The 16,136-nt window shown below is 38.2% G+C and overlaps 1 protein-coding gene across 2 annotated transcripts in view; it reads left to right on the plus strand.

The window, feature by feature from the left end:
• The first annotated feature begins 1,655 nt into the window (after positions 1 to 1,655).
• The window catches only part of LOC119489433 (probable phospholipid-transporting ATPase IIA), a 45,851-nt gene continuing 31,370 nt past the window's right edge, over positions 1,656 to 16,136 (plus strand). The window contains exons 1-7 of one of the 2 annotated variants that reach the window (XM_037771852.1): positions 1,656 to 1,816; positions 5,311 to 5,455; positions 9,433 to 9,546; positions 9,742 to 9,850; positions 11,527 to 11,585; positions 12,523 to 12,574; positions 13,725 to 13,819. In XM_037771852.1, the coding sequence (XP_037627780.1) occupies positions 1,773 to 1,816; positions 5,311 to 5,455; positions 9,433 to 9,546; positions 9,742 to 9,850; positions 11,527 to 11,585; positions 12,523 to 12,574; positions 13,725 to 13,819 (618 nt within the window). In that variant the 5' untranslated portion in view covers positions 1,656 to 1,772. Of the gene's footprint in view, positions 1,841 to 5,310; positions 5,456 to 9,432; positions 9,547 to 9,741; positions 9,851 to 11,526; positions 11,586 to 12,522; positions 12,575 to 13,724; positions 13,820 to 16,136 lie in introns of both variants that reach the window. The other variant, XM_037771851.1, reaches the window with a different exon arrangement.

The raw sequence follows: 16,136 nt of genomic DNA on the forward strand, positions 1-16,136 counted from the left end.
ATGAGAATATTACTAAAAAGACCAAGATGTTCCAGTACAAGTGAAATGTTTGTGTCTGCAGGCATAAATACTTTTCAAACTGTATTAAGAAATCTCATGTACAAATTTATATGCCGGCTTAATCATTCACTTAATCATTCATTGACAATGGCATAATCTTGCGGTCGTCTAACATCAGATTTAGCACTACACGGTAACAATCACAGCTGTGGAGGCACTGGTATAGTTCTTTATATGTAAGGCATTGATGTATGTATATATTTATATTAAAATATCTATATTTAATATCTTTTAATCATGACTTTTTATAGTGCTTCCATTATTGTAATGTATTATATGTAATGTATTGTTGTTGTTTTTTCTTTTTTCTTATCTGGACCTTGAGTCTGCAATAAAGTTTGAATTAGAATGAATTATCTAAATATTATATATTATAAATAGGGTCAGTGGTTGGTCCCAGCAGCCAGCAGTGCTGACCTGCTGACTGTTAGCCTAATTTTATAGACACAGAGTGATAAGATAAGATAAGATAAGATATTCCTTCATTAGTCTCGCAGTGGGGACATTTGCAGTGTACAGCAGCAAAGGGGATAGTGCAAAAAAACAAGATGCATCAGCTAACACAGTAAAAAAGAGCTAAACAAAGTGTAACAAAACAGGAACCATTTAAATAGAAGGAAGTATAAAAAAAGGAGCAGTATATACTGTATTGGCAATAAACAGACTATTAACAAAATTGCACAAGTCCATCACTGCTCAGTAGTTTCCAAAAAACAGCATTATATAGAGGTATGCTGACAGGTATTTTGATGTTGCTTCCTATAGGCTACCTATATCACCAGAAATATATCATATATGTAAGTTAAACCATAACTACTATTTGATGTTAGCCTAATTTTATAGACACAGAGTGATAAGATAAGATAAGATAAGATAAGATATTCCTTTATTTTTAACAAAATATGAACCATTTAAATAGAAGGAAGTATAAAAATAGGAGCAGTATATACTGTATTGGCAATAAACAGACTATTAACAAAATTGCACAAGTCCATCACTGCTCAGTAGTTTCCAAAAAACAGCATTATATAGAGGTATGCTGACAGGTATTTTGATGTTGCTTCCTATAGGCTACCTATATCACCAGAAATATATCATATATGTAAGTTAAACCATAACTACTATTTGATGTTAGCCTAATTTTATAGACACAGAGTGATAAGATAAGATAAGATAAGATAAGATATTCCTTTATTTTTAACAAAATATGAACCATTTAAATAGAAGGAAGTATAAAAATAGGAGCAATATATACAGTATTGACAATAAACAGACTATTAACAAAAGTGGAAGTGGAAAATGATATTGCGCAGAGTGACTGATAAGAAATTAAACTTCCTACTAATAATTATCCCCCAAGCAATATACAAATAGAGTGAGTAAGTCTAAATCTAAAGAGTGAATAAGTCTCAAAGTAAACCTAATGTGCACTTTATAAAAAAATATTTTCTCACACACTATGAACATTTTTTAACGTTAATATATGTTTGATTCTGATATTATATTATATTATATTATATATGATCAATAGGGTGAGTGTTTGGTCCCAGCAGCCAGCCTGCATAGTGCTGACCTGCTGACTGTTGAACCGTCCCAGTGACTGTGTGTGTTTGTGAGTGACAGCTGGCCTGAGCAGGAAGTCTCCACCCAGAAGCTGCAGCCAGGCGGACAGCCTCACAGCCTCCACCCGGCCGCTACCAGGAGCTGCAGGAATGACCGACAATATCCCCCTACAACCCGTCAGGCGGCCGAAAAGGCAAGACAGTAAACACAGGAATGGGTAAGGGGCGTTTATACAGCAAAAGAAATATGAATACGAAGCCATTTGTTGACGTTATGTCGCTCCTCGTCGGCTTCTTCTTCTTCTTGCTGCTGTGTTACCATCGTTAGCTGCTCAATTGTTTACAGACGCGCGTCGACATTGTCTCTAAAACTAGCTTATAGCGGTGGAAATGTAGCAAATAGAGGAAACAATAACGACCAATAGATACATTTATGTCATTATAAATGATGCAGCGACTCATAGTAGCTTTAAAACAGCTAGCTCATAGCTGGACACATCCTTGTTCCGGGGTGTAGTTGGAGCAAGTGCATTTGACGCCCATGATGTCAATATTTGCTCTGTCAAAGACATGTAGGCCCTGATTTAAACCATACTGTGTGCTAACTAAATTCACATGCTGGCTATAAATGATTGCTTTTGTAGTGTTATTTTTGACCAGCACATAAATAAAGGAGGCAGGCCTCATAGATGATGATGATGATGATGATGATGGAGAAACACGAACAGGGCAGTGCTGAAATGCAGCCAATAAGTCAGGTCATGGTGATGTCAGCTCCATTAATAATCACACTATACAAAGACAAAAGATTTGTTATAACAGCAGAGATTTTAGCTTTTAAAATCAGCAGTTACTCACTCTAAATATTGGATTTATGGTACCAGCTTTGTCCAATCTGATTAAAACAGAACATATGTGAAACATTTGCTGTACATCATGTTATTGTATGCTGTGTTATCACATTCAATTAACTATTAGATATGTAGTTGAATCATTTACTATATATCATGTAAATTAAACATGTATTACTTTTAAGACAGCACAGCTAAAAGATTCGGGTCCATGACTGACTCTATTATACAGCACTGCTGCAAAATACAAATATTAGCTGCTCCATGTACAGTATTTTCCAATTCACCTGTCCCACCCTCTGACAGGGTAGTTTATACATTCAATTGCCAGTTTATTAGGTACACCTAGGTAAAAAAATAATGCAGTCTAATACAAAGGCCCTGCTATAAATCCTCCCTTCATGAAGTTTTCAGTTCAGTTTTATATCAGTGAGGGTATGATGAATGATAGAAACACATCTCTGTGAAACGCATCACAAATTGTATCCTCAACTAAAGTTGAATCTACACCTTTTTGTTAAACAGTCTCAACAACAACAACAACAACTGATCATTATAACCTTCATGAAGGGAGGATTTATTGCAGGACTGTTGTATTAGACTGCATTAGTTTTAGCTATAGGTGTACCTAATAAACTGGCGTTTGAGCGTACTACAAAAACCAACTTAATATTCCAATGAAATGAAAACATGCCTTGGTCTATTTTAGCTGTAAAGCATTAACATCTTCAGTAAAGCAGAATAATAAATTAATCAATCAGTCGGTTGACAGAAAATTAATTGGCAACGATAATTAATGCCTCATTTAAGTCATCAAAAATAACAAAATTGTACAGGTTCTGGCTTCGTAAATGTGTGGACAAACTGTTGGTTGGACAAAACAAGATATTTGAATACGTCATCTTGGGTTCTGGGAAATTTTAATGATCATTTTCACTATTTTAAGATTTAGCGTGGTGATCCCTCACTATGTTGGGCTGATGTTTCATACTTTAAAGTTTAGAGTAGAAAATATCAGCCATCAATTAATCGAGAACTATTTGACAGAATAATCAATAACAAAAATAAAGGGCCCTTATCACATTTTGACTTGTCATAGTATGAAGAGCACAGGTGTCACTAATAACACTAACAATGCTCCATTCTATTCAACTGTCACAGTGAGCCGTGACAGTGAGCCAGCGTGCACAATACCCCGACAACCCTGAGACCGAAAAAAGCTAAATCCAATTCAGGAATCAATCATTTTATTATTTGCACCTGTGTCTTTTCCTTCTGCGACATGTCAAAATGTCTTCTGTGTAAAAGGCATAGCTCATGAATGGCAGCCATAATCCGGCGTAGGATGCACTGTAGGTTAGCAGTCTCTGTGAGAGATGTCTGAGGTCTAAAGAGAGCACCATGAGGATTATTTCACTCACAATTACAGAAACCAGGAGTTGCTTTACAATGACGAGCTGTTATGTTATTCTCCAACATGTACAAGAACTGTATCTTTAAATATAGTAGGCTATATATCATATAGGCGAACAAAAATATATCTTCATATGTGGAACTGATATAATCATGTTTGGTTTATCCTAGAGCCGGGCAACATGACAGTATATATCATTAAAACGATATAAAAAATGTCTTTTGTATATATTTTTTTATATCGGTTCTATCGTGATATAGGCTAGGCTTACATTTATTTATTTTTTCTTTATAATTTCACTTAAAACTGTTATGTTAATTTATGTTCAAGTTCTTAAAATGAAAAAACACTGAATACTTTTCATTTGTCAAGTATTTAATTCACACAAAAATACACTTTACCATGTGGTTATTTCATATAGACTATTTATTTACCAGAAAACAAAACATGCCATATCGTGACATATATCGTTATCGAGATATGAAATGACATTTATCGTGATAGAAGATTTTGGCCATATCACCCAGCCCTAGTTTCTCTCTAGATACGCTATACAGGAACCCTAGCTCTAGTGTATTAAGTTGGAGAGGAACCTTGTGTTTGGTGTCCAATCCACTGCAGGGTTATCACACAGTATTCTCTGAAAAGAGAGAAGGCAGACAACTTTTGAACAATGAATATTGTTTAAAAAACACATCTGTCATAAAACTATTGATTCCTCAATGCCCCATCTCTGATTGGAACCATTTTTGTGTGCATCAAATAGAGGCTTTGTATTTGTCACACCTGTATTTTTGTGTGAAACACAAGTGTTTTATAACTTAGAAAGTAGTTCAATTATTAATCACAAGGTCACTGGGCTCATAGTTTATTGATATGGAATGCTTTGTTTTGGTAGAGCGAAGGGAGTGGCCACCCTTTTTCCAGATGAAGTTAATGTGTATCTTGTAGGGCATAATCTCTCCAGACTCCGTGTTCATGGAGCCTTGGCTCAGCCTTGTCGGTTCTGTGGGTTTGTAGCTGCAATAAGGCAACACATTAACTAAGAGCTGTGACAGGAAATTCATTAAAAATGGAGCCGTTACCTCAACAGCTTCACACAATAGACCATTTCACAGTTGCAAAGGTTAACATTCCACATTGTGTGCCAGTTTATTTCCTGTTGCAGTGTCTGTGAATGACATAAGCTGGCAGGAAGTAAACATGGACCCAAGCTGTTGCTTAGCAATGCAATTCCAATAAACCGGTCTATGCAACTTGGCATTATGAGTCAAAGCAAAGTAAAATGATGCAGCCTAAACAAATCAACTAAATCCTAAATATTTAGTTCTTTTTCTGTCTGTTTCTCAGCATGTCTGCTATTGAACCAAATGGTGAGATTGAGCATTGGCATATCTTAACCCTCCCCGTCTCTTCCTCTCAGGTGCTGCCCGTGGTCGCGATGCTGCGGCATGGGGGACTTCCGTCCTCGCACCGTGTGGCTCGGCCACCCAGAAAAGAGGGAGCAGAGGTACCCGAGGAATGTCATTAACAACCAGAAGTACAACTTCTTCACCTTCCTGCCTGCGGTTAGTGTCAGTCAAAGGTCACCTCTCTACCCTCCCTCCCTTTAACCTCCAAAACCACCACCCACCTCTCTCTGACTGGCTCTGATTTCATTGTCACTTGTCGGACACATTTTCCCATCAAGGCAGTCATAACCTGAGGAATCTGGTCATCTTTACCACCCACTTTAATGGCAACATTGGGTGGTCATTGTCGTGGCTTAGAGCAGAGGTTCTCAAACTTTTTGGGGCCAGGGACCCCTTACAGGGTAGAAAGTTTTTCCAAGGACCCCCTCATAATCATAACAATTAATCGTACTCGACAATCATAATTAAGCATATGCTTACTGCCATTTGTACTCTTAGCCATTGGAACTATTTGTATTGTAAAACTTTTTAACATAAATACTTCAGTCCTGTTTCATAATGATAAACAGAAACACATTTCAATTTGAATCAGGTTAATATCAATGTTCAATGAATCCAGACATTTAAAATTAATAGTTTAATGCCGATTTTCAGTAAATTCTTCATCTGTAAAACAATGAACGTATTACTCCTTCTTCAAATCATTGGCAGAAAGCTCAGAGCAAATCAAAACAAAAGTTATTATAACAGCGTTGCATAGTAATTAAGCATATTACTTCAGAAAATTTTGATTTGAATATTTGCATTAGAGTGAGAGAAGTGATTCATGACAGATTGACATAATGTTTCACAATCATATCAGAGTTTCTGTTGGCACAGAGCTAACATGGGTGGGAGTAATACAATATGCTTGTTTTATTGGTGCAAATGGACCCCCCTGACAGAGTGCCACTGATCCCTGGGGTTCCCCGGACCCCACTTTGAGAATCACTGGTTTAGAGGATCACATTAGGGCTGGTCTGACGGTTATTTTCCAGATTAATCAATCAATAGTTTAGTCTAAATTGTCGGGAAAATAATGAGAAATGCCCATCAGATGGTGGTGTCACTCATTTTGTCCGATCAAAACGCAAAGATATTCAGTTTACAATAATGTAAAACAGAGAAAAGCAGAAAATAGTCACATTTACGAGGCTGATACAAGCAAATGTTTGTCTTGAAAAGCGACTCAAACAATTAATCCATTATAAAAAATAGTTGTTGATTAGATTAATACCAAACGACTACATATTAGCATGCCTCCGAATAGAAGCGGATTACAATTTTACTTATATGACTTGTGCTGGAGGAAATTTCCTGATAGATGCACCATCATAGGAATGTGCCTGGTATGTTGACAAGACTTCGCTTCACATGCTGACAGTTTAATAAGATCATTAGTCATACATAAATATTGGAATGTCTCATGTTCAAATTAAGATCTTTAAATGGTGACAAAAGAAGCGTGATGGATAGTTTCACTCACATTTGGACAAACAGTCAGCAACATGGTGTCAAAGCATCAGATCACATTCAGGCAGTTACTAAGCCGTGTGTTCCCTGATTTGCATATGTATTTGGTTTCCAGACATTCAGTTGTCTTAAGATCTTATGAGTTTTTTTTGTATATGAAGTACGACATTGAAAGTAGTTCAAATTTGTTTGAAAAGCCAAAGACAAGAGCAGAGCCTTTTTTGCATTGCAAATTTTGATTATTTACTTTGGATCGTTTCAAGAAGTTGTTTCTCGCTAGAACATATTGTAGTCTTTATGTTTCTGTGTCGGGTTTCATGTTCTCTACTCTCCGCTTGGCAACAGTTTTGGAAATGACGTACAGCAGCAATGTGAAGACACAAGTTTTCCCCTGGTAGTAATTTTGCACACTGGTGGTAATGAAAATTGGCAAAGTTGAAGTGTGAGTGTTAATTTTAAGAATGACACTAGTGGAGGAAAATCTGCTATATGTGTTTGCATATTGTTTTATATCGCTTAGGTTGTTTATAAGGCCAACGAGGACGATCAGTGTGGAAAATGTTGGATTTTATTCAGATTTTTGAATCAATATGAGGAAGTTTTTTAACTTGTCAAGTTTTTAATTCAGTGAATTTTATTCAGAAACAGGTTCTCGTGGGATTTTTCTAGCGTTGGGTTATTTTCATATTGATTAATTTGCAGATTATTATGCCTCTGCATCAGCGACAGCCGTGGCCGGTGGCATTATGTTTTCGTGTTGTCCATCCGTCCATCTTTACGTATGTCCATACCATTCTTGTGAACCCAATATCTCAGCAACACCTGGAGGTAATTTCTCATTTCAAATTTGGCACAAACGTCCACCTGGACTCAAGAATGAACTGATTCGATTTTGGTGATAAAAGGTCAAATGTCACTGTGACCACATTAAAACACATTTTTGGCCATAACTCAATGATTCATATGCTACTTATGACAATTTCACACAAATGTCTAATAGGATAAAATTATGACATGATGACATTTTGGACAGACATGGATGGATGACTGCAACTTGATTGGTTGGCGGAGGCATACAACCGTGAGACGATATTTCTAGTTTTCTCAGTAAATCAGTTAATTGTTTGATCCATTAAAGCTGACATTGGTAACTTTGAGCAAATATGCTAAAAAGTTCTTTTTTAAAACTGTCACTATATCCTGACAGTAATGTATCAGACAGATAATCTGTATTATATATTTTAGTGTACCGTTTAGCTGTAAACAGAGTTTGTGACCCGGCCGCCATGTTGAAAACAGTCAAGCCAAAACAAAGCACCGCCCACCAGCAGGAGCAAACTTTTTCATTTTACAGCTAAACAGTACACTACAAGATGTTTCATTTTCAACATTTGAGGCAAGAAATAGGCATTACAGTGACAGAATATTGATTCATATTTGATCAGCGCTGCTCGGTCAAACTCAAACCGACACACCGTACACATAGCAGAGGAGAGACAGAGGAGCAGGGGAAACTCACAGCGATGTAACAAACCCGTTCTCATCCGTCAAATACAGCCGCTTTGTATCTGCTGTAGGGTTTCGGCCAGAAAAGTTGTTAGGACCAGCACGGGACGGTTAGCCCGCCTTAAGCGAGCATGAGCCAAAGTTGAGGCTAACTTCGGGGCTAAGCACTTCAGTAAACAGACTGTGGCAAGCAAGGCACTGGAACTGTACACACACTGCACTGTTACACTCACAGCTATAATGTTACTGCCGTACTCGCCTTCAGTCCGTCACACACACTCCCTCGCTCTCTCTGTCTCCCTCTCCCTCTCTCTCTCTCTCTTGCATACCAACACTTGCTAACATTAAAAACACAACCATCTCAGCGAGTTATTCCTTAAAGGAGTTTGCTACTTGTATAAAACATTTTAGTTTAAAAAACATTTTGAAAATACATAATTCCTAGATGCTTAGGCCCGAAGAGGAGTCATCCGTGGCCCAGCGTGCCGCCGGGCCTGCAATACACTGACAGAAACCCTGTGATGGAGCCAAAGCGGGGGCCTTGTGCCTCGGTATCAGACAAAGCGGCGGTATTTGACGACTTGAATGGGCTGCACACCCTACGTGCTGTTATTGTCTGGGGGTTACACCACCACGTCGTGCCCAAAGGCTATTTGCTCACGAATTTACTTCTAGGCTATTTGCTGACGCCCAGAAAAGGACACAGCGAAATAAGAAGAAACGAGAAAATCCAGGCAGAGGGCAGGGTCTCTGCAGATACAAACACCACCATACACTTCTTTTGGGTCAGAAGTGATGATTGAGAGAAATTATTTTTGTATCAGTTTATACATTGTTTTTTAGGAAATTCTTGCATATTATACATTTAAAGGAAACATTGTTAAAAGTGTCATATTGAAACAATTTCTGTTTATATATGTTTAGATGACTTTTCATCTACAGGCCACTAAGACAGTATTATAACAAGGGGAAATAAAGTCCAATGGCGTCAAATACATTTTCTATCAAAATCAGTCATGGCCTAATAGTAAATGTCATATACAGTCATATGCACAATAACTTGCCACACAGCAACTGTTTCACTCTGTGCTTCCTTCTTTGTTTTATGTTCACAGGTGCTGTACAATCAGTTCAAGTACTTCTTCAACTTGTACTTTTTGCTTTTGGCGTGCTCTCAATTTATCAAGGAGCTACGCTTGGGTGCGCTCTACACCTACTGGGTCCCTCTGGTATGTGGCATTTCACTTACTGTTAATTATTATGGTCATTGTCAGTCAACTTCTATACTTTATTAGTGCTCAGGGCTTCTTTTTTTGATGGAAATGTTCCCACGAACACAGTTGCAGCATTCCCTCACATAAAGTTGGTTTGTTGTTCTCCGCTTTGGAGAAATAACGTTTTAATTTAGACATTTCACTCTCCAGGGTCTCGTTTTGGCTATTACCATCATGAGAGAGGCAGTTGAAGAAATAAGATGCTACGTTCGAGACAAAGAAATGAACTCTCAGATTTACAGCAAGCTTTCAACGAGAGGTAAGGATTTGAGGACAACGCTGGTTTATGTTTTTGGCTGTGTTGATATCTGAACCGTGTTGCTTATTTCTCAGCATCAGCGTCTATTAACTGTAGGAGGTTGGTCCTATTAAACCTTATTGGGGCTAGGGGAAATGGGGGGTAATTCAAAACAGAGATGTAAAAGTATACATAAGAGGCCTTGGTATAAAGTGCTACCAGCAATAAAAAGCAGGAGACCTCTTGTGGTTTCCATCACTTTGCCCCTTTGATGTGGCAGCTTGTTTTACCCATAAACACAATGACTGGTTGCCTCCGTGATAGCGGCCCCCGTGCATATCTCATGGTTTATAGAAACTTTATAGTGTCAGAACTTGGTGTGTTGTTTTCTAGCATAGGAAAAAAAACTGGTTGAAGTTGTTTTGTTGATTAATCGATTAATCGTTTTGTCTATAAAATGTCAAAAAAGTGGAAAATGGCCGTTATGATATCTCGCTCCTCCAGGAGATTTATTCAAATTACTTTTTTTATTCGACCGACAGTCCAAGAAGCAAATATATTCAGTTTACTGTCATACCCGGCAAAGAAAAGCACCAAAAGCTTCATGTTTTTAAGGCTGAAACGAATGAATGTTTGCCATTTTTGTTTGAAAAATTTAAATTGATTATCAAAATAGTTGCAGGCTAATTTTCTATTAATTGACCAGTCAGTTAATCAACTAATCATTACAGCTCTGATTACATGTTTAGCATCAAATGTGCATGAGATATTGACATAAAAGCACTTCTTATATTAATGAAAGCTTCATCTTTTATTTTAAATATAGTACATTTTGACGCATTTTGTTTCTGAATGGTGTGACATAGAGCTGCAACAATTAATTGATTAATCGACTTGTTGTCAACTATTAAATTAATCGGCAACTATTTTGATGATCTGTTAATCGGTTTGAGTAATTTTTAAAGAAAAAAAAGGTCAAAATTCTCTGATTCCAGCTTCTTAAATGGGAAAATGTTCTGTTTTTTTTTACTCATCTGTGACAGTAAACTGAATATCTTTGAGTTATGGACAAAACAAGACATTTGAGGACGTCATCTTGGGCTTTGGGAAACACTGATCAACATTTTCACCATTTTCATTTATAGACCAAATAACTAATCGATTAATCAAGAAAATAATCGACAGATTAATCAACAATGAAATTGATCGTTACTTGCAGCCCTAGTGTGACGTGAAGCTGCTCTGTAATCTTAAATGTTTAGAGCACTAATGAGAAGTCCCTTGAAGCCCAATGCACAGCAATATTAATGTGCTTTAATGTCTTACATATGCAAAGCCCAGAGGTCACGGCAGAGGTCAAGGGTCAGTGATCTCTCCCAAACAATTTTGCCTGTTCGTTTCAAATGGAATGAGAGAAAAGGCTCAACTCCCCCAGGATTCTTTCAAATCCTTTCCCAAAATTCACTGGGGGCGACTGGTGAGGCATGCAGAACAAAAGTTCACCCAAGGAAGTGTTAGAATTAGTGTTTTGGAGGCACTTTGTGTGTTTTTAGATATGATCTTTGAAGGATCATTTCCATTAATGCTTAGAAATCTAAGTTAAATCTAAGTTTAACGACATGATTTTTAGCATAAAAATAATCTACAAAGTTACTAAACGCTTCATTAACTCTACACTTTTTTTCTGTGTATTCCAGGCACAGTGAAGGTCAAAAGCAGCGGCATTCAAGTCGGAGATCTTATAATCGTGGAGAAGGTTTGTTAAAGATTGTTTCATCCACATCTGTAAATAGTTTTGCTTTTTTTAGGACTGTCAAGTTCCCATTTATATGACAGCGAATAATGAGGGGGTTGTTAATCTTCTGTGCTCCACTGGTGACTGAGGTGAAAGGAGTTAGTAAAGATTTTGTAATCTTGTGATCAATGCTGAGCCTCGGCCTGTCACACTCAATGCACACACAACACGTGTGAACCTAAAATGCCTTTAATTAGATCTCGAACACAAATTCAATTAAGTAGTATTTATTGATGTTATTGTTTTCGTCTTGAAATCCCATTTATAAATAGTTAGTAAGTTAGTTTGAGTTTTCAGGGGAATCTGTTGGGTTGCTCTTCTCGTGAAACATGAGAAGTGAGTGCTGTCTTCAGTTTCCAACTGAGGGCTTCTTTCTGAATCGCTCATTTCACAGCAGCTGAAAGAAAGGTCACACATGTTGTCCTGCACGTTTCACTAATATGACTGAGTGACTCTGAGTTATGTGGGTTACAATTGAGGAACTCATGAGCAGAGGTGAAACCAGTAGCTGACAAAAAGAAAGAATTTCTAAATTAACCTGCATTTGAAGAGTCATACAATACATCTCTTTTAGACTATCGACCACTTAGCAATAATCCATGCACAGTTTTGTTTTTGGGAAGCTGTCCAGATGTCTTAAATAGAGAATTTGTCTAGTGTAGCGGAGGGAGCAGGTCAGGCAGAGTGTATAAACCCGGTCAGGGTCCTGTTCAGGCCACGACAGGATGATTTGCTGGAGGGCTTATTATTTTGACTGACTGGCTGTCGGTAATGTGGCACATGAAAAGCTAAAAGTCTTGACTTTTCCACAGTTAAAGAGCAGAAGAGGGAGGAGGGAAAAGTGCAGGATCAGGAAGTGATGTTGACGTGATGTTTTTCTTTCTGCCTTTCTTTGTAGAACCAGCGTGTTCCTGCTGACATGATCTTTTTAAGGACCTCTGAAAGAAATGGTAAACATCTGCTGGTCATTCATCCAGATCTCCACAACAGGCTGGCTGGCTGACTGGCTGGGGAAATGACTTGTTTAAAAAGGCGCTGAGGTGCAGGGATTAGCCCTGAGCCAGGACAGGAAGTCCTACAATGTCTAAATTGTAATTGGGTCCAGTACTAAACTATCACTCAAAGGGCAGTGTGGTAGAGACTAGTTCCTACTCCATGAAATGGAGACAAAACATTGGTCTCTCTTCATCTTCGATGACTAATTTTGTCTTTCAAATGAGAAGATAATGAAAAGGAAAATCTAGGGACACATAAATCCAATGCAAAGAGAAAACAGGAGACATGAGAGGAGGATGCCTCATCTGAATAATCAAATATGGATTAGGACAAGACTTGTCAGTGATTGCACAAACTTGGCAAAATGCATTGCTCTGTTTATTTGCACATATACAAAATACACACAAGTCCATTCAAAATAACAACCTCCAAGGCACAGCACATCAAAAATCACATCACAGGGACGAGATGATTTATTATCCGCTTCCACAAACCCAAATGTGACTGTCAGGGAAGCTAGGTGCATATTGTTGTTGTTGTTATTGTTTCCTCTTCCTGTTGAGGGGAAGAAAAACAACAGCTTTGTTTTACTGGAAACAGTGCTCGGTTGGTTATCTCTCTTCCATGTGGAGGCCATTAGGTCAATTATGAAGAGCCTAGGCCAGGATTGGGAGTTTTGGGCAGGATGACGCATGCAAGCCAGTGGGGGGATGGGCTTTGTGTGGTGGAAGCCTTCACTTCTATCCCAACAGTGATATGCAGCTCAGTCCCATTCACACAAGTTGCTGTTATTCATTTGTGGCCACATGCTAAATATTTTCATTTTCATGTATTTATTCAAACCAGGAACTTGAAAACAGATGTTTATTAGAACAAATAGAATCAGAAACCAGCAACAGTTGACAGTAGCTTTCAGTATCTATTGAGATATAAATGTAGTGATTTATACAATCAATGCCACCATCGAGAGTAGAGATTGTAATGCCCCCCCCTCCCTCCCCCCCTCCCCTTTAACTAAAAGCCTATCTATTGTTGCCCCCTAAGGGTGAATGTGTTTCCTATCTGGCATCAGTGGCAGCTCTTCTCTTGTCCCCTCTCTCCCAGGCTCCTGTTTCCTGCGGACTGACCAGCTGGATGGTGAGACGGACTGGAAACTACGCCTCCCAGTGGCCTGCACACAACGACTGCCAACTGCTGCTGTGAGTCATAGAAAAATGATGGAGAGATAGTGAGGATGCAAGAGAAAATGTGTTTATGCCATCGCTATGCCTTGTAAGAACTGATGAATACACATGATTGCACATACTGACTGTGGTCTCAGAGAGGCAAGTCATTAAGACACAGTAGTAGTTTAACTAGAGTGCAGGGTGGCCTGGTCATCAGAGAATGACTAAAAGGTCAAAGGTTCACCTCAGGCTGTTTGCTCTTCGAGTTCTTCACTGGTCGACCAGTTTGGGTTTTTAAAGGCAAATATTCCTGCTGATAATTTTAGATTTCAAATTGTCAGTAAATTTGAACAGTTTTCAGTCTGATAAACTAAACTAAAATAGTGTTATTTATTTAGTGATTTAGTCTGGAATTGGTGGTGGGTAAGTATGGGCCGAAATATGTCATTAGAAAACTAAATTTGAATCATTTATATTTTAATTTAAATTGCTCAACTTGCATTAAAAAAACTGAATTTGAATCACATAATTTGAATTTGTATGTTTAACTTGAATACATTTATTGAGAAACTGAATCTCAATAGCATAATTTGAAATGGATTTGATTAGTTTGGAACTGAATTCCAATAAACTTGAAACTGAATGTAATATTATGAAATCAAATTCAGTTGCTATGAAAATCTGTATTGATCCTCACTGAGAATTTTGATCCCGGTGCTGGGGATCACAGCGGGCTGGTGGCCACTGGGTCTAACCTGTGGCAGCAATACAGAGTTTGCTGATCCAGCAGGGAGCCGGGGCGGTCTGGGATCAGATCCCCGGCGCTGGGGTTTGAACTGGCTTAATTACAGTTACTACAGCCGCTTACTGACGGTCCATCTCCAGAGCTGCAACCCGCTCTCCTCCCAGTCTCCAGCGGCGGGGAGTGATGTAATGTTAGACAGCGGGACCACGAGGTGCTCTAGCTCGCTAATTCTTGTCTCATTTGTGGTCTGATAAACAATAAATTCATATCACTATTTTCCAAGCTACTGTAGCTGTCATATTTCACAGAGATGGACCTTCCTTTCTGCCGCTTTGTATTCAGGATTTTATCAATTAGCAAACTATCAAAACGTAGGCTACACGGACCCGAGTTCTGTGAATCTGCACTCGATTGCACTTCCTCGACGACTGGATGTGTGTCTCACTAAACTGAAATTGAATTACAAGAACTGAATTTGAAATGTGAGAACTAAATGTGGAAGTACAGATAGCTAAATTTTCAGGATGATATTTTTCTGAGGATCAAATACAGTTCCAGAGCTACTGAATTCAACTTCAGAATATTACATTCAGTTTCAAGTTTATTGGAATTAAATTCCGGACTAATAAATTAAATTTCAAATTATTATTATTGTAATGCAGTTATTAGGGGTGTGAAAATAGATTCTCCTATGTATCGGTATTATTATATATTACGTATTTTTTTTTTTTTTTATTATGTATTTTACAATTTTGAAATACATTTTTATTGCCAGAATTGATATATTTCCTTCATTTGAGTCTATGCGGAGGTAGAAGGAAGTTACCACTTTCATTGCTGTAGTCTGTGACGTCATATCCGTTCTGTATTCATCACTCGAAACAAACCGTAGCCGGCCGGCCGTAGCGAGCAGAAACCGACAGATACGACAGAGCAGAAAATGGTGGAGGGTCCGCATGTATACGACCTGCACGCTCATATTTTAAATCCTACATGGTAAACACTACACATACAGTAAAGTATGGAAACTCTTTGGGTTTCACACATTGCCAGGAAAAGCAGAGCTAGACATCACAAGCTGCATGCTAACTGTCATGGACAGGAAACGTTATCGTATTGCGGCAACGTGCGGTCAAGCCGGCCGTCACTCGCATCTCTGTGGTCAAATCAGCCGACGCTACAACTGTAGAGCACCCATATACTGACATTTATGTTAAATGCATTTCAAACGGCCCCGATGGAGCTGACCATGGATGTATAAAGAGAATGGAGCTAACGGTAAGAGCTAGCGACGGACTTGGCGAAGATAGCGGAAGTATACAGGTGTGACTATGTCTGGTTTTCAAAATAAGGTGTTAACAAAGGGAACTGTTTATACAAAATACATTTATAGAAATAAGATTGATTAGATTATATTCACCAGAAGTATAAAACATTACATGTCCCTTATAAATTAAATAGAAAATACCACTAATTTGTGAGGGAAATGTCTTTATTCTTTGATTTTTGGGTTGCTGGAAAAAAATTTAATAGATAAAGCCTGACAATGACTGATATATTTGACGTCAGGACATCTCTGACTACATACATGCTGAAAATCAAACA

This window comes from Sebastes umbrosus, chromosome 6 (genome assembly GCF_015220745.1).
Source record: "Sebastes umbrosus isolate fSebUmb1 chromosome 6, fSebUmb1.pri, whole genome shotgun sequence".
Classification (NCBI taxonomy): domain Eukaryota; kingdom Metazoa; phylum Chordata; class Actinopteri; order Perciformes; family Sebastidae; genus Sebastes; species Sebastes umbrosus.